Consider the following 18,056-nt stretch of genomic DNA (forward strand, 5'->3'; position numbering starts at 1 on the left):
TTCTGGGCCTGTGGCGAGGAAAGTGCAGGCCTGGCTCGCGCCTCTGCCTGCACAGGTGTGAAGTCACAGGCACGTGTATCTATGAACAGGCACACATGGATACTCACTTGAAAATGACAAAAGCCTCACTGCCCTGTGTGAGGGTGTGCTAGTCACCGTCCCTGAAACCTTCCCGAGCTTTTAGGCCATTAATACATTTTTAAATGATGCTGCTGTTAACACATAAATGTCTATTAGAGAAAACCACTGGTTTTTAAAAACTCACAACTACCTGAAGCTATGATGTAACTTAAGATGTAAGACACATCTTGAAAGTCCCACACTGGGTCCTATTTCTTCATGACAGCACAGTGCTGTCGACAACACTATTAAGGAGCGCCCAGCCCTCCCCGTACGATGGGAACATTACATACAAACATGCGAGGACCCCGAGTGGCCACACTAAGGCAGGTCGTGTGCTGCGCTCCTGGTGCCTGCACGCAGCCAACCTCCCTGTCAGACTGCTCCGTCCGGGACAAGCTCTGTGTCCAGCACAGGAGAGTGTCAGGGGAGGGAACAAAGGACCGGGCTGGAAGAGAAAGGACAGCTTCCTAAAGAACCCACACAGGACAGGAAGGGTGGGTGGAGCCAGGCTAGGCATAAAGTGTCCTATCTGGCTTTGGGTTTAAGGCCAGGCATCTGTGACAGGGCGACCCGGAAGGCCGGGGCAGGCTGTGTCCCACCAGAGGGTGCCCAGCCAGGGGCCCAAGCTCCGGGGTGGGGGTCTGCCTAGAGGAAGGGACCTCTTTTCTAGCATTTCTCTCAGGCTACTTCTGCAGCTTCTCCTTGCCAACACTCAGCTCCCTGAGCTACACAGGACGGGCTGGCGCCTCTTTCAAATTCCCACAAAGGCGTCTTTGTCCGTGCCCTCAGCTCTGCCAGTTCACAACCCAGCGCACACTGACACCGCTACCCTGCGCAGCACAGCTCATCTCTGCCCACAGCAGCTCAGTGTGCCGCCTTCCTTCCGCCCGCTGGGGCTACAGCTCCCGTCTGTCCATCTAGTCGTCTGCGTTCACGTCTGTCTTCCATGCCCAGACAGTGCAAGTGCAGGGCACACACCATTCCTTATCATTCTATTGGCCATCAGCACCCAGGAGAAGCCCCAGCGTCTCTGGGTGCCCTTCCTCGTGACCCCTCGCCAGGCTGCTCCATGTCCTCAGGACTCGGGGGCACCCACAGGAGCCCCCCAGAGAAGCAGCACTGACTGGACAGGCTCACGGACTCTCACACACCGCCCACAGGAGACCTGCCCAGGCCACTCGCACCCCCAGGGCCCCGCCTTGGGCTTCCTCGTCTCTGGGAATCATGGAGAAGCACCTCTGCACTCAGTGAAGGTCATGGGCATCTCCCCAACAGACTGCGAGCTGTGCGAGCAGGGGACTCTGCTATCTCCAGAACCTGGCCCATGTCTGGTATGTAGAAGACAGTCAACAACTTTTAAGAATCTATCCTATCTGGAGTCATGCAAATACCTTCAAAATTACACTTTCTAGAAAATAACTTTATTTCATAAGTATCAGAGGCTATTTTAATTGCTTTGTGTTTTTTGTGTCCTTTAAAGAATTAAAAAGAAAACCAGGGGAGAAAAACAAGTCAATGGCATTATATAAGTAATATATAATTCGGTTATTATTTTCCTAAGAAATTTTACAATAATCTACACTCTGGTCAGGCACACATGAGTAGCATGAATACTATAAAGAAAGCGTTAACATCTCTGTAATATGGGATTAGAAGCACTGCTTTATCTGTTTGTGAGTGCTATTAGCATGTACCTGCACACACTGACTTTGTTTCCTAGGAAATGCGCTTACCCTGACATCCGTAGCATCTCCATGCCTGATAATACTGGCCCACGTGGTCGGCTCGCTGTTGCTTTCAAAATAATGAAAGACTTTTAGCACTCGCTCCATGGCTCCCGGGGACCGTTCCGCACCGGTACCCAGGTGCGTCTTGGCACTCGAATTCGGTGTGTGATTCAAGTTTGGGTCCAGGTAAGCAGCTGCCATTATTTTGCTAGATGCTAGGTACCTGTCATATTCTGTAAGAGAAAAAAAAGGTTTTCACCGTGCAATATTTGAAGCCTACCGATTGATGACCCGCTGGTGATCACGTGAACAGCAGTTTTATAGCCTCTCCCCGGGCTTGAGAACTGAGACCCAGGCCAGTAAGACAGTCACTATTCCCCCACCCCCACCCCGCCCCCAGAGCAGGACCTGATTCACCGTAGCATAATATTTATTATACAAACTCTTAAAAGGCCAGGAGTCCTATTTCAACTCTGTCAAAAATCCACTGTGTTCTCTATACACAATGTAACGTGCCCCCTTTTCGTCAGGGCCTCTAATGAGGGGACAGTGTCGCAGGAACAGCAGGTGTGGGAACTTTGCTGCCGCTGGGAAAGCGTTGACCTGAGACACAGGATCCTTGTTCGCGCAGTAACAATCCAGTGAGCAGTCACTACACTTACTCGGCTTCAGGAGAAACAACTACAGGCACAACAAAGCCCCGGCTTCGTCAGTCCCCTTGCAGGAGAGTCAGACGCTCACAGCAGAAAACCACACCAAACCAAACCTAAAGACAGAAACCACCGCATTTCTTTTTTTTTTAAAGACAGTTTATTTTTTTATTTTATTTTTTTAATATTTTATTGATTTTTTACAGAGAGAAAGGGAGAGAGATCGTTAGAAACATCGATGAGAGAGAAACATCGATCAGCTGCCTCCTGCACATCTCCTACTGGGGATGTGCCCGCAACCCAGGTACATGCCCTTGACCGGAATCGAACCTGGGACCCCTCAGTCCACAGGCCGACACTCTATCCACTGAGCCAAACCGGTTTTGGCACCACCGCATTTCTTAACGTAGAACAGGACTTGCATGTGAGCGCGAAGGGAAAGCCTGGGCAAGACCGAAACTCGCGCGGGGAAAGCCAGCAGAGCCGCCTAACGCAACCGAAGGGGCCTCACACACCGGGAGGCAGGCGGACCACAGGTGGCCCAGACGCTGCCTGCTCCCGAGGGCCCCGCTGGCTGCGATAGGAACACAGAGGGAGACACTGTCTGCTGGGGGGGCAGGAAGTAAGAGATTAATCCAGCCTGAGGAACATCACAGGCCTCAGGCCTGAACTCGCACCAGAATGGAGGAGGCACTTCATGCCTGGAGGGAAGGAGGGCGGCAAGCAGGAGCCTCGGCTCCAGGAAGGTGACTGTGGAAAGAGAAGGGCACCTCCGTCCGTCCCCATCTGCCTTCTGGCTGGGGGTGAGGGTGGGGGACACATGAGGGACATTTTGATTTTGGCTCTTTGAAACCTTTGAAGGAAAGCTAGAACCTCGTAGAGAAACTGAGTCTTTGTAGTCCTCAGGAGAAGTCGGTGTACCTTTGGGAAAAAGATTGGGGGTGGGGGGAGGGGACCTTTGCAAAATCCAAACAGCCTGTGGCAAGCGCCCGTCAGGAGGGCAGACAGGGCTGCACTGACGCCGCGCAGCATCTGCCAGGCCGTCCTACTTAGGAGCGAAGTCGCTTCATCCTCAGAATAACATACGTCCCACTCCCAGGGGTGGGAACAGAGAAGCGACTGTCCGTGGCCGCGTGGCCGGTGCGGGGTCCTCAGCCAGGCAGTGCACCTGAACACCAGGCTCTGGAGACCACGCCCCGCTCTGCAGGGTTCGCTGGCTTCCGTCTTGCTCTGAGACTTGTCACGGGCCACATACACGGCTGAGGGACAGCACTCTCCTATCATCAGAGTCGTCACTGCGCTCTACTGTCCTTGGCCAAGAGCAGCTGCAGTTTATTAGAGCTCCACCCACCTTTTCACTCATTCATTTGTTCATGCCTCTGTAGGTAAATGTTGTGCCACCCTCCCTCACACTCACTAATCCTACAGAGGTTGAGGGAGTCCACTTCTAGCTGGGCGCTGGGACCGGGGTGTGGTATGGATGGTCAATTCCATATAGACACACACATATCTGTACGCATAAAATCCTACCCTTCAGAGCTTCGGCCTACTCAGGACAGGCACGCACACGTGATTTAATGACAACTGTGTGAGCACTAATGGAAACTGACAGTGTTGCTCGAGCTGCACTACATGTTGTAAGAGCCGAGGGAAGGCCACTTCAGGGCTGGCAGGAGGGCAGGCAGCCTGAGAGGCAGCCACGGGGCTTCACACTCGGGAGCCTTCAATCCAGAAACCCTGGTCCTTTGGTTCCAGAACACGTTCCTGCGTCATTTCTTGGATGCGCTTCTCCCTTTCCTTTCTGGGCTCTTCTTGTCTGGATGTTGGACCCTCCCGCATCTGCCATCCCGATGTCTTTCTTCCCCTCCACTCGTCCTGCCAGGCCAGGTTCTGAGGAATTCTCCACACGACCTCCCAATGCTTCCCCAAGCCGAGCTGGTTTCTGCGCTGCCACTTCCCACTGCCTTGATCTTGATGTACTTTCAAGAATCCTGTTGGTCTGTGCTCTGCTCCTGGCTCCTGGAGATCGTGCCCTGAGATGTGCCTGTTGTCTCCTCGTGGTTTCCTGCTGCCTGCTGTGTCATCCTTGCTTTCTCTGCTTGTCTCTATTTTGGTCTCATGCTTTGAAGGCAGAGGCTGTCTTTAAACACAGGAACCCTGGGCCTGAAGGAGGCTCGATGACCTAGAGACAGAGCATCAGCTAGAGCCCCCAAGTGTGAGAACGGCCTGTGCTCTTGACCAGGCTCCTCAGAAAATGAAGTTTCCATCTCCCGCCATGGCTGGGCACAAGCCTCCTTCCAGGGTTCCGGAAGCCAAGGAGAGGTGGGTGCCTCATCTCGCCCAATCCCCATGAGGAGTACCAGGATGCATTATCCTAGTGGCTAGTATATGGTTCACCAGAAGTTTTCCACAGTAAAGTTTTTAAAACTTGCCCTGGCTGGTTTGGCTCAGTGGATAGAGCGTCAGCCTGCGGACTGAAGAGTCCTGGGTTTGATTCCGGTCAAGGGCACATGTCCAGGTTGCGGGCTCCATCCCCAGTGCAGAGCATGCAGGAGGCAGCTGATCCATGATTCTCTCTCATCATTGATGTTTCTATCTCTTGCTACCTCTCCCTTCCTCTCTGAAATCAACAAAAAAATATTTTTTAAAAAAACAGGGAAAAACTGTATATGTAGGCAAAGCACAATGGGGAATATAATTTATTACAATAGCATGTCAATCGTTATGGCTTTGAAGACTTTCACTGGTGAGGTGTAATCCTCAGAATATCGAGACTAAATCATCTCTGCCTTGAGCCATTTACTCACTTTCTATGGGCAAGACACCCTAGGATCACAAGACACCCTAGGATCACAAGACAGCTAAAACTTCAGCTCAATCGCAGAATAAACATTTAAAAGAATGAGCCCAACACGACCTCAGAGACTTGAACTGAAAAGGCTGGAAATGCCATGACAGCAGTACAGCTCAGAGGTATCAGCAGTGCCATCTGAGCAACATCTGATTAAAGAGGGGAACACATCGGTTCATAACGTTAAGAACTGTGCCTGGCCCCCCACTCACCACTAGGAGACTCTGGTTACGAAGGTTCCTTATCTGTAAGTGCAAGTAGAAAACCTCCCCTGTGAGCTGAGAGTAGCGGTCACCAGAGGATGACAGTCGCTGAAGGGTGACCTGAATTCTCCAGGCCGAGGAAAGGGCCACACTAAGCAGGACTGCTCGCCCAACGGAAATCCGCAGGCCCACCCCCTTCATCAGCGCTTCAGAAGCCCAGCCCAGCCCCAAAAGCAGCTTTCCGGTGACACTCACAGGCCACCATTCTCACTATGATTGCCTCTGGTATGTTTGAAATGTGTTATTAAATCCAAAACCGAGTCCAGCACACATGGTCCTTCAAAATTTCCTCTTAAACCTTGCCCTATAAAAAAATATGGATTTTTCAAAACTGAAAACATGCCACCAATATACCATCCCATCATGAACTTATATAGAAGATGAAATGCAAAGAATATTCAACAGTCTGGGATTACCTTCTCAATGAGTCTACTTTAAAAAACAGTAAGACTTTTACAGTAAAAAAAATTAATAGATGATATTCTAGCAGTACTTTGTCTCTTTAAAAAAAAAACTTAACCAAGCAGACCTCGGAGGCACACAGGCTGGCATCAACCTGGTGAGCAGGCCCCGGCTCTCTCCCGGTGTTTCCATACGCAGAGTCACATCTTTGACCATGCCTGCTGGCCAATGTAAATGTAAGGAAGAGGAACATTTACATCCCCCAAACTCATTATCATTTTAAACAAAAGTATGTGTGAAAGTCTCAAGTCAAAATCCACGTGAAATGTGTAGGCCCTCACAATCGCCTGGACAGTCTGAAAAGGAAGTGGCAGGGAGCTGGGACCCTGCCCTGGGAAGCGACTGCTCTAGTCGCCCCACACCCGGGCCTCTTGCAGCGGCGCACCCGGAAACAGCAGAAGCCAGGGGGCATGAGCAGAGCTCGGGTTCGCAGCGTTCGCACCCTAAACACCAACCACCAGGGACCCTCCTCACTCTTCCCTGGCTGGAGAGCTCCCCGAACTTCTTCCCAGACCAGAGCTGCCCCTTCTTCACCGAAATCCCTCCTCCTCCAGCCTCTGTCAGCCCCCTTCCTCAGCTTCCTTCAAGCCTCCGCTTTCCTCACCTCATAATTCAAGGAAACTACCTTCTTTTTTATTGTCAGTCTTCACCTGCCTTTTTTCTAGCACCTCTGTAATCCTTCCCAGTGTTTCAAAACATGAAACAAACAATGCAGATACTGATACCATCAAAGGGCTTTCTGCATTCAGTCCTGGCCCAGCCTGTAGACGTGGCATTTTCTCCAACACTCCGAATTAAACTCTTTAAGCTAGGACACTGTGATGTGGCTGAACTAGTTAGAACAAAGTCCTTTTAAACATGTGAAAATCTGATCTTCCGAGGGCAGGACCTAAGAGGGCTCCCTCCCACCACACTCACAGCACAGCAAACTGTATGGCGAGCAGACCCCAGAGGGTTCCCAGGATGCCTTAGTTTCAGTTCAGAGTACAATATAGGTCTGCTCCACTATTTTTAGCCTGTTCCAGTAAGTATTTTATGCGTCCTCCTAAATGGGGACACTGCTGTTTTTTGAGGTTAATGTGACTGATAAAATCAAAGTGAGGTTTGGATGTCTAACTGCAAACAGATTTGTATATTCTTTAGATCTGTATTTATCTAAAAGCAGTAGCTTCTATGCTTAACAACACCAGTGCAGCCAGTTCCTACGCCCCACCCCATCTTTGCCTTTATCACAGAACAAGAACTGACCAGCGTGAAGCCGAGCTCCCCTGCCTGCCTGTCCCGGTGAGTACACAGCCCGGCGGGGAGGAGGTCACCGATGCCTGCACAGCTCACTGGGCAGGCCCATGCTCAGCCCCCAGAAGGGGGCAGGGGACAAGCTCCTTCGTCCTGACGGACCCAAAAGCAGGACCATTCCGCCCGAACACCTGTTCTAGCCCCAGAGACTGACTCTGACCCGAAGCTGTCCCTCTTCCCATCCTCCACACATGTAAGCTCCATCTCTTGCCCAACCCCAACCTCTTATTAAGACGGTATTTCAGTTAAAAATGCCTCTACTCATTTGCTCTGTCAGTTAGCAAAAATAATTTTAAAAAATAGATTGCTTCAACTCAACTGCTTTAGGATGAGCAAAAACACTGCAATCTCTCTTCAAAGTTCCTATTTCTAAAGACACTTTGAATTTTTAAAAACCTAGTAGCTGACCATTTCATACCCCATTGCTACTGGATCCGTAGGTCTGAGATCCAGCCCAGACTTGGTGAGTGAGGTGCCAGCCTTACTCTGAAGGGTCAGTACCAACAGGCGCTACCACACAATGGAGGTGGCTCCATGCAAACGCGCCCCAGCAGGTCTAGGAAAAGACCAAAATGTTCCACAAGCACAGAACTCTGCCTCTGAACACTCATTACTGCTCATGCTCAATAGGCAGTCCTGAGGTTCCCAAACCCAATTTTCAAAAGTTCCCAAACTCAAAGCCCTTTAACATTCAAGAGCTTGAATTAACTCGGCAAAATCTTTACTCTGAATACCTAATTATTTAACAAAGTGAAGGTGCTTTGTTCAGATAGCACCCTACTCTAACAGTCCTGGTGTCATATGTGTTAGATGCCTAACAGCCCAGAAAAGAACTCCTAGAACATTAAAGGCCCCTCAGAAAGGAGAGCGACTTAACATGCCGCTGTGGCCTGGTGCTGCGCCATCTCCCGGTGGCACCTCTCTAACCCCACCGCTCTTCACCAGCACAGGAGCCTCCCGTAACAATACTTCCTAAGTGCAGTCCCATAATATTGAAATAGTATATTGTAAGATAAGAATACTTTCATTAACTTCTTCCCTGAGGACTTGTCTCCAGGCTGAATATTCACTCCTACTTTGAGCAAAGCAGCTAAAGGTTTTGGTCTTATATCTGCATGGATTTTATGGCATTTTTAACTTCTAAGCATGCTCCCCAAATATTGCCCTAAATATTATAATAAACATGCTACATTTTCTGTTTACATTTTTATATAAATAGAGCCCCTGACAACCGCAGAATGGAAAGTCGTCTATTCAATGTTGCTGACCCTCATGACCAGCCCACCTGACAGTACCATGGATTGTCAACTTAAATAAATATAATGTCTTTACGGGAGTGAAGGTAACCAACTTTTAAAACAAGAAAATCTATGCTACTCTTCTTTTTCTATAGTCTTATTTAAGTTAAAATTAGTCTCATTATTCTTTTAAAATTTCCACATCATAGAACAGATATGGATGTCTTGATTAAAATAAAAAATAAAACATACAACTTCAAGAGACAACGGACAGAGCACATAAAAAAGATAGTTTACACACTTAAAATGCATTTCCACAAAAATCCTTTTACTATTTGAAAAGCTATCTAATTGGTTCCCTGCAGTAGCTGCAAACCCATGCCACATCACTGTTCATTTCCCCTTCAATTTAACTGTAAATCTATTTGAAATAAATTCTACAAAACTCTTTACCGTTTTAGTGCAAAGTGTGAATGTAAATAAAACCGATTTTTAGGTTACTTATACCTTTAGCCCAACACACTGGGAATGGGCTACAGCCGCTCTTCTCCATACAGCCGGCCCCTGCTGGTTTCAGGGCCTGTCGGCCCGCCAGTTCCAGCAACATCAACTCAGCGCTACACAGACCAAGCCCGGAGTCCGCACACAAAGTCCCAGGTCCGCGCGCCCACAGCCTGTGCTTCCATCCGCGACCAAGCTTCCCTGGCTCCGTCTCTGTCTCTCAGAGCTCGAGGCTCACCCGGGAGGTGCTGCTCCTGTGCAGCCCGCAGCCGCTGAAGAATGCCTCTGCCACAGTCTCCTCCCGCTTCCGCAATCTGAAACAGACCATCCTGGCCAGATTAGGCCACCGAACAGAAAGAAACCAGCCAGTCACCAGTAACGTGACCCACAGGCCTGTGTTCCTAGATTCATTCAGGGCAGGAGGGAGGGGAGGAGGAAGGAGGGAGGGAGGAGGGAGGCCAGCAGCCAGCCCCTTATTAATATGCTAATCTCAGCCTTCCTCAGCTTGTCCAGCAGCCTGTGGACACAAGGGCCAGGCGGGAGCCCAGCACTGAGTGAGCTGCGGATCAAGCCCCACAGAGCCCATGTCTGCACGGGCCACCTCAGACCACTGCTGCTTTCAAAGTCATGCCTTGGGCATTTTCCAGTCTAAATCTGACCTTACAGTTAAAATAATTACCTTGATAAAATAAGAATCATTTTGAAAACAAAACTCTTATTGTCATTAAAAAACAAAGCTGTAAAATAAATATATGTCCATAGGAGCCCAAATCTTTTTAAGGTAAAATATGTTTCCAAATGGATACTTTCATAGGAAGTTTGTAAATGTATAAAACTATCTAGAAAACATACAGAAACAGAAATTTGAGGGTGCCAACTTGTTTTAGAATTAGCTTTGAGGAATCTCAAGGGATCCAAATGCTTGATTGCTTTTCTTAGCTTCAAAATTTAAAAAACTCACACTGGAGAAGCAGGATGGAAAACAAGCTGACTAGCAATGTCTTTAAGATGCAACACTGCGAACTCATGCATCCAAGCTGAGAGAGTCAAGGCCATCTCAGAATGCAGCGAGCTGAGCACCCCACGCAGCAGCAGGGTCAGAGTAGCCTTCCGCGTCATTGTGTTAGTAGCCAATCCCACGAACTAACAAGAAAATCAAGTGCTTTACTTAACTGTGAACGTGCCTGAGGCTTTATGCGTTCACTGACTTGTGAAAAGGAGCTGAGCAAAGGCTGAGAACAAGAGGCCTATCTGTGCCCAGTGAGGCCCGGGCAGTCTGTCTCATTTCTAACTCGCTGCTCTAGATGAAGGCTTTGTCTCCAGGCTTCACAGTCAGGCTCCTAACAGCAGCGAGGCTCAAGTGACCTTGTATGTGCCCCAGTGAAAACACATCAGTCACCAGGTGAACTCTGACCCCAGGCAACACTGGGAAGAAAAGGGGCTCCAGAAAAACACGGGCAGGCAAGCTAGAAAAAGAAGAGAAGAGACAGCAGACAGATCAATGCACATCCATGAAACTGCACCCAGCTTCCACCACTTCCGAGGAGAGCAGGACAGCAGGCGACTGCCGCCCTGGGAGTAGCAAGTCTGATGTCTGATCAGATCCCTGAGGACGCGGGGCGGGGGGCAGGGGGTGGGGGTGGGGGTGCCTCTGAACCACGAAGTAAGAGACTGCACTAACCGCCCTCGCAGACTCTAAGTCTCTCTCAGAGCTAGGACTACTCTCCAAAAGAGAAAACTAAAGCTACCTCTACTAGTCCTGGGCATTCTACTCACTAGATGCTGATGACATCTCATTTTCACATCTTCTCAGCCAAAGCAGGGCTAGCACATCTGTGAAGACAGGGTCACACAACCAGGAAGAGGTCACTGAGCCCACCTGTTACCCAGGAAAACAGGGGTCTTCACACACACACACACACACACACACACACACACACACACACGCCTCCAGAGGGACATGACTAAGCACCACCTGTGCAGAGAGGGGCTGGCGCAAGCAAGCGAGCGAGCGGTGGCAGAGGCGGGGCGAAGGCAGGGCAGTGGAGGGGGTCAGGGGCAGACGCGGAGCTTTATAGGATGTAGCAAGTGAGTGTGGAGAGTGAGGAAGAGACGAAGCCAGGTCTCTGACGGCTTTCTCCCCCACCCCCCCCCCCCCCCCCCCGTCAAGCTTTGGGGATATCCACACATCCCTCCCTCCAGCGCGCACAGTCCTGAGTGCCTAGAGAGGCCGCAGATAAGGAATCACAAACCCTCCAGGCCAGGAAGCAGCAGCTATGCAAACGTTAAGAACCAATCAAGTCACTAAGAAAAAAGAGCAGACGGTGAGGGTGAGTGAGTGAGAGAGAGAGAGAGAGAGAGAGAGAGATGGGGGGGGGGGGACAGGAAGCAGGTGCCACCACCACAGTACAGAGCGGCTCACCTGTGCCAGTGCTTTTATATGTAAGACCATCCCCATCACTGAGAAGAGGAAACTGAGGTGCAGAAAGGTCGAGCAACTTGCCCATGGCCAAAGAGCGAAACAATGCCCAGGCACCGGGCAGCTTGGTGGTGTATCATCACTCGTATGTTCTTCTTGCTAAATATTAAGAACTTATGCTTTTAAATTCCCCAGCCAGTGACATCTTGAAAAGAACTGGAATAGCCTACAGTTAATGGCAACATAAGCAAAAAAAGTAAGCAGTCCTTCATGCTTTCTGACTTATGAATTCTATATACTAATTTATAAAGGTCATCATTCATTACAAGTTCTATAATTTTTTTTAAAATCCTCACTGGAGGGTATTTTTCCATTGATTTTTAGAGAGAGTGTGAGGGGGAGAGAAACATCAATGTGAGAGAGACACATCGACTGACTGCCTCCTGCATGCGCCAGGACCAGGGTCTGGACCAGGAAGAATCCTGCAACCGAGGTAAGTGGCCTTGACTGGAATCGAACCCGGGACCCTTTAGTCCACAGGCTGACGCTCAATCCACTGAGCCTAACCAGCTAGACAAAATTCTATAATTTTAAAAACAAACTCTTTATAGTATCAGTATAGTTAAAAGCAACTCTGCTAAGTCCTAATTAACAGGTCTTAATTAAAAGACTTTTCTTTACAAGAAAGATACTCAGACGCAAACCTTAGTCATCCTGACGTCTCTGTCTCCTGGCGCAAAGGATCCATCAGCAGAACCCTTGAACAGCACGAGGTTAGGGCTACCGACCCTGCAGAGTCAAAAATCCACACATACTCCTGGCCAGTCCGCCCAATGGTTAGAACATAGGCCTGTGCACCAAAGGGTCATGGGTTTGATTCCCGGTCAAGGGCACATACCTGGGTTACAGGTTCAACCCCCAGCCTTAGTCGGGGTGTATGCAGGAGGCAATCAGTTGATGTCTCTCTCACAAAGATGTTTCTCTCTCTATCTCCCTCCCTTCCTTCCTCTTTCTCTAAAAAAAAAAGAAACTCCACACATAACTTTGACTGCCCCCAACCTTAAGTGCAGCCCTCCTTCGGTTTCCACAGGGATTAGTTCCAGAACCCTGAAGCATGGCCCAGGATCCAGCATGAGAATCACTGAGTGAATACTGACTCTCCTGAACCCGTTTGTCCACGCTTAAAAGGAGGAAGATGACAATAGCTATCACTACTGAGCAGCAACTAGAGTCAGTCACAAAGTCGTCTAACAGCCACACTGATAATGCAAATAAGAGGACAAGGACGACATAATGACGACACCCAGCTCATGTTTACTGCATGCCAAGCCCTGTTCTAAGTATTTTCAAAATATTGACTCATTTAGTTATTAACAGCCAATCCCACATGGTAGATTCTGTTACCCTGATTCACAGATGAAGAAACTGAAGCAGAGAGCTAAGCTACTTGTTCAAGGTCACAGAGCTTCTAAGTAGCAAAGCTGGGTGGGACTCCCCCTGGGCAGCCAGCTCCACAGTCTGTGTTCCTCGCCTATTTTCTCAATGAGCACTCCCAACAGCCAATGAGGTCCATGATGCTGTAATCCACGTGGCATGGGAAGGGAATGAGGAACAGAGTAACGAAGGGCACACCCAATACACAGCTAACTGGTCAGTGGCAGAGCTAGACAGGCTCCAGCACTCGGACCCCAGCCAGACCAGACCACACACAGCCCACCACCTAGTGTCGCCGACCTCGCTTGCTACCAGGTCTCCAGAGTGTGTCAGGAGGAAGGCCCTGCTGGGCCTATGGAGCAACTGAACCAGGGAGGAGCACAGGGACAGAGAAAGAAAGAGGAGAGCCGCACCACAGAAAGGCCATGAGACAGGCGAGCTGCTCTCAGGGGACGTCCCCTGGTGACGGCATTCCTGCCCCAGCACAAACTCAGACAAAGCCAGTGCAGTACCTGCTGGACACGAAGCTGGTGGCAGAGAAATGCATCAAAATGCCCAGGAAGTAAGCACAGCCACGGAGGGGAACGCGCTGCGGTGTGTGACCCGGAAGGGAAAACGCAACGCCCAACAGGCAGGACATTCTGAGGGTGTTCTGGCACTGAACAATCCGGAACCAGAGCGGAGGCTTTCACTGGGCGCTGCAGGAATGTTTTAATCGGGTAGCACCTGACTATTCAGTCAGCGGCACTGACCTCTTTTCCTGTAGATTGTCAAATTTAAAAAGACAACAGTCAACATAACAATAGCCGTCCCGGGTGAATGAATCAAAATTATACTTTGTTTTTGTCAGATCGGCAAAAAATGTGATATATGTTTTGGTGTGCTCCAGAATGTCAGTAATTAGAGTATGTGTGCCATGAGATAAAAAAGGTTGAAAATCACTGGACCAGAGCACTTCCACAAACGCTAATTAATGGCTATCTCTAATTGTTTTGCCATACAGGAGATCAAAGCTAAATTCCAGGCTTAGAAACTATTGGGAGGCTACTTGTCATCAAGTTTAAGAGAAAAAAAACAGCCCCTGAAAGCTGTCAGATGCCACTTTAGGTTTTCAAATATCCTGGGAGGGGCATGATGACACAGTGCATGCCAAGAAATGCCGCAAACATTTCAACCTAACTTCGTATGTCATAAAAGAGGGTTTTTTAAAAATATATTTTATTGATTTTTTTACAGAGAGGAAGGGAGAGGGATAGAGTCAGAAACATCGATGAGAGAGAAACATCTATCAGCTGCCTCCTGCACACCCCCTACTGGAGATGTGCACATAACCAAGGAACATGCCCTTGACCGGAATCAAACCTGGGACCCTTCAGTCCGCAGGCCGACGCTCTATCCCAGGGGTAGGCAAACTTTTTGACTCGAGGGCCACAATGGGTTCTTAAACTGGACCGGAGGGCCGGAACAAAAGCATGGATAGAGTGTTTGTGTGAACTAATATAAATTCAAAGTAAACATCATTACATGAAAGAGTACGGTCTTTTTTTTTTTAGTTTTATTCATTTCAAACGGGCCGTAGTTTGCCCACGGCTGCTCTATCCACTGAGCCAAACCAGTTAGGGCGGGGGGGTGGGGTGGGGTGTTGTTTTTGATCAAAATAACACAAACATCAAAAGAGAGTCAACTAGTTATTTACTTTAATGTTGACACTGCTCAAATAAAACTTTATTTTATTGAACATGCATGTACACACCTAACTAACTTGAGCATTTCATCCATTTTCTTTTTCCCCCTATAAATCCAATGTATCCCTGGTGTGAGCACTCACCTTAGTTAGCAAACTGCAGCAGTATCAGAGGACTGCGCCTCTCTGTTAGACACAGAAGCAGAGAGGCCTCCGGGCTGCGGCCTCCGGGCTGCCTGCGAGAAATTGGCTGTGGCTGGCCAGCTCCCGCAGGAAGGCATGCTAATGTCAGGAGGGCCCCTGGTGGTGAACGTGAGTCCCTTCTACCACCTACATTTCTCAGCCATAAAGAGGGAAAAATCAACACTACATTTTAAACTACCCCTTGTGGGGGCTTAAGAGAGCAAACTGTTTCTACAATCTGACTCCGTACTCTTTCCTGAAACAGCAGCAGCAGCTGGTGCGGATCCATTCCTTGCTCCAGTGAGAGGAGGAGACATAAGTAGCTTCTCTCTCCAAACACAGCTACATGGTGGCCGGTTTTCTTTGTCAACTGCCCTTCCCTACACTTTTGGTTTTGTCATATTGGTATCGACAGATACTATTCCAACTTAGCAAGAAATTTATGCAGTCACTTTTCTAATTCTACTCAAAATTTTTATGATGTTAAAACCAACCTCATACTTATTCAGATGATCACTATTTAGAAAACAAAACAAAAAATAACTAGTGTTGGCAAGGATGTGGAGAAATTGTTCGGATCTACTAAGAAAAGAGAACTTATTTTGTGGTAAGCATTAAACAGTTCTTTGTTCAGCATTTAATGAAAACTAACTGTGGCTTAAGCAGAAAAGATGCAGAGATGAAATACAATCTTTGCCCTCAAAGACTCTCAGAAACAGACTTACCCCCAAATACACAAAACACACTGTTGAACAAAGAAACACATTCTATGGACTAGGAGGGGGAGTTCCACAAGGGACGCAAATAGCTGAGCTGTGACCTTCTCTCCCCGGCAACACAATCACACCTCGCCCAGCACACACACAGAGCAGGCTCCTCCCGCAGCCAGTACCGAGCAGGAACTGGAAAAACAGGAGCCACACTTCCAGGCCTCGCTAGGAAACTGAGACTGCATGACATAATTTCCTTTCCCTCATACCTAGTCTCTGTAGAAATAGAAGTAGGTCTGGGGGAGAAAGAAGAACAAAGGAGGAAAGTGAACTGACCCTCAAAAGGAAATGAAAAAAACAATCCAGGGCCCTGCCCCTCGGACATCTAAGACAAAGACACTGCCAAAGCCAAGTTCAACATAAATTATAAATCACTATGAATTCTGGGCCCAGGAAGTCCAAGTTCATGAGGCTTTTTCCATACCAACATATTGGTAAACACGCCCAGCGAGGTTTACGAATCTTCTATCAACTGTCTGTCCTCAATACCACTAACCTACGGGGAAGAGCCGTCTGGTTCAGACAGACGAGGAAGAATCTCGCTCTACAACTGGCCACCTGTGAGCAAAAGACAAGTTCCAAATTCACAAACTGCAAAAGAGCCCCTCTCTCTGGGGCTGTTTCCTCTGGTCAGAATGGGAACAAGCCCACGGAATCACCGTCACAACCGGGTGTGAGTGCTGAGTACACTGCACACGCCTCACAGCGTCTTCCCCACCGGCAGGAGGTCCCAGAGCTACACGCTCTGCCCGAGGAGAAAGCTGGGCTTGGGTGTCAGGGAAGAGCTCCTAAGCGAAGCCAGGCCTGCACCCAGGCCCACGGGAACGGCCATTAGTAGAGAGCACACACGCTGAAGCCACATGGAGTGTGCATCCGAGCTGGGCGCCTACTAGCTTAGTAACCTTGAACCCTCTGTATTGTGGTTCCGCAAGTGTGAAGCGGGAAAAGTGGTCCTCCTCCCAGGGTGACTGTGAGGACGCAGTCAGTAGTGGTGATGAGAACGTTCCTTGTGCACCAGGCACTACTCTAGAGCATGTGCTGTTACTGTCACTAGTGGCATTGTTACCGTTATGGTCATGCTGCCCATCTGAGAAACACACGCGTGACGTATATACACACAGCAGGCACTACACAGCTCACCTCGCACCTCTTCCCTCACCTGCTCTGCAAAAACCAATGCCTTTGGTTTGTTTCTACTGTGAGTCAAAGTCACCCAGGGCAGGTGAAAGGGAAATCAAATAAAACAAAAACCCACGGCACAAGCGTAGCAAGAGAACGCTACTCACGGTCAGAGGGCCCCGCAGCTCTGGAAGGCGTCAGTGACAGTGTGCGGCAACACCCCTAGCTTCTCTTTCCTCCTTCCATAGCCGCGAAGAGAACCTGCCAAGAGAGACGGCACATGAGAGACCACCTTACGGCACTAGGTTCTCAGAGGCCGGCTGTGGCCACCACCTCAGTCAGCTTCACTACAACCTGCTCTCTGTGGAAAGAGGGGTAAAAAATCTGACGTCAAGTTCCTGTCTTCAAACCTACATCCTAGCTAAGAAAATACAGGTGAAGGAACTGAAAACTACTGAAACATATAATCATCGCAAATTAATATGGCAACAGAATATACACATCTATTTCACCCCCTCCCACTAAAATTATACTAAAGTGGTATTTTAAAAAACTATTTTAAAACAGCACAGGGAGAACTGAAAGGAAAGAAAGGAACAAAATTTTAGAAATTATAAGAAAAGCTTAGTTCTAATTCTAACATGGAAGAGAGAGACCAAAACAAATAGAAAAAAAGCAGGAGGAAAAACCTGGAGGAAACAAATTATACAAAGATTGGAAGCATATAAATGACTCTACAGGCCAAGAAAGCCAGGCCCTAAGCCAGAGTGGAAACACGGAGAAGCTGCAGTGCCCAGCGGTGCCCCAGGAGGCTCCCCTGGCAGCACCGCGCAGGCAGAGCTGCGGGGAGAGGCTGCTGAGCTGCAGCTAGAACTCACCACCCTGCCTCCCTCCATGTGACCTTGCTCCCTCAGACAGAGGCTGGAGGGTCATTCCCCGGAAAAAGGAGTGTCTTTGGACTGAGTCACCCAGCCCAGCTGTACAAAACAGAGGTGGATCTAATCACGGTCCACACTGGACAGTGAGCTCCCAGGTCCCCCCACCCATGTCAGAGGGGAGCGGGAAGGAGATGGGAAAGAGGTGGGAGGGAGAGAAAGGAAGAAAGGAAGTGGAAAGAGAAACTAGACAAACTATCAATCACGGTTTCAATCACGCATTTGTCTCTAACACTTTACCTCCAAGCATCCTATCTCAAAAAGCCCCTGGACAAAGTCTCCACCAACGTGTGAGGAGCACAAGCAAATGTGAGGAAGACCTGGGTAAAGAACACATGAGCTCCAACGGAGAAGAGCTAAGGACAGGAATCCCCAGGGCCAGGGGGAGGCGGCTGGAACGG

At 49.0% G+C, this 18,056-nt stretch overlaps 1 protein-coding gene across 18 annotated transcripts in view; it reads right to left on the reverse strand.

Annotated features, from left to right (window-relative positions):
* Positions 1-18,056, reverse strand: part of PTK2 (protein tyrosine kinase 2) — a 116,458-nt gene that overhangs the window by 83,580 nt on the left and 14,822 nt on the right. For 15 of the 18 annotated variants that reach the window (XR_009449614.1, XR_009449616.1, XR_009449615.1 and 12 more), the window contains exons 2-5: positions 16,888-16,981; positions 10,285-10,577; positions 9,118-9,425; positions 1,857-2,083 (exon numbers count right to left, since the gene is read on the reverse strand). Coding sequence is in view for 15 of the 18 variants with exons in the window: in XM_059672386.1 (XP_059528369.1) it covers positions 1,857-2,083; positions 9,118-9,217 (327 nt within the window). In the remaining 3 variants the exon portion in view is untranslated. The remainder of the gene's footprint in view (positions 1-1,856; positions 2,084-9,117; positions 9,426-10,284; positions 10,578-16,887; positions 16,982-18,056) is intronic. The other 3 variants (XM_059672377.1, XM_059672387.1, XM_059672388.1) reach the window with 3 other exon arrangements.

The sequence above is a fragment of the Myotis daubentonii genome, chromosome 17 (genome assembly GCF_963259705.1).
Source record: "Myotis daubentonii chromosome 17, mMyoDau2.1, whole genome shotgun sequence".
Lineage (NCBI taxonomy): Eukaryota > Metazoa > Chordata > Mammalia > Chiroptera > Vespertilionidae > Myotis > Myotis daubentonii.